This window comes from Salpingoeca rosetta, assembly GCF_000188695.1.
Source record: "Salpingoeca rosetta unplaced genomic scaffold supercont1.12, whole genome shotgun sequence".
Taxonomy (NCBI): Eukaryota; class Choanoflagellata; order Craspedida; family Salpingoecidae; genus Salpingoeca; species Salpingoeca rosetta.
In genome coordinates, this window is record NW_004754922.1 from 999,667 (window position 1) to 1,000,435 (window position 769).

At 58.8% G+C, this 769-nt stretch overlaps 1 protein-coding gene across 1 annotated transcript in view; it reads right to left on the reverse strand.

Annotated features, from left to right (window-relative positions):
- Positions 1-100: 100 nt before the first annotated feature.
- The window catches only part of PTSG_05297 (uncharacterized protein), a 3,469-nt gene continuing 2,800 nt past the window's right edge, over positions 101-769 (reverse strand). Inside the window, exon 4 of the mRNA XM_004993812.1 lies at positions 101-685. Within this exon, the coding sequence (XP_004993869.1) occupies positions 115-685 (571 nt within the window). The 3' untranslated portion in view covers positions 101-114. The remainder of the gene's footprint in view (positions 686-769) is intronic.

A 769-nucleotide genomic window follows, 5' to 3' on the forward strand; every position in this document is an offset into this window, starting at 1 on the left:
TCGTCAGCTAGTCATCGCAACTAAAACGGTGCAGCTTTTGCACCACACACACACACATACACACAGCACAACACAGCACAACGCAGCGTAACAAGACGCAAGCGTGTGTGGTTGTTAGTCGTGCTTCTTGTTGCCGTCGGCGGCTGCTGCCGTGGATTGGTTAAAGGTGTCCACCGCCTTGCCATCAGCAGACTGCTGCTTGTGCTTCCTGTCCTTGCTGCCAGCACCACCAAAGTGCCTGAGCACACCGCGCATGAGGAGGGAGAACCAATACAGCTGCGGAACAACGAAGAGCACGGTGCCAATCCAGCAGGTGCGGCGGAGGAGGGAGGGGGCCGTGTGCCAGGGCTGCCCGAGCGACGTGGCGTACTCAATCATGAGACGCGGGATAAGCAGCACGCGCGTCCAGAAGAACACGGCAGTGAACAGCAGCCCGTTGACGGTGTAGGCGAGCGTGTCCTTGCGGTTGGCGGTGGCAAGCATGCCGCGCAGCACCATGAAGATGGAGCTCGCCTCGCACACGAAGAAGTGGCCGAAGAAGTAGTCGCCCATGTTGACGGTGATGAGGAGCGGGAAGCCAAGTCCAACCGTCAGCACGTGGTGCAGCAGGATGAGGCCTTGGTCCTTTACCAGGCTCACCAGCCCGCGCTGACCCTTGGCATTGCCAAAGCGCAAGTGCTGGTACCTGCACCGGTTTTGTGTGTGTGTGTGTGTGTGTGTGTGTGTGTGTGTGTGTGTGTGTGTGTGTGTGTGTGTGTGTGTGTGTGTG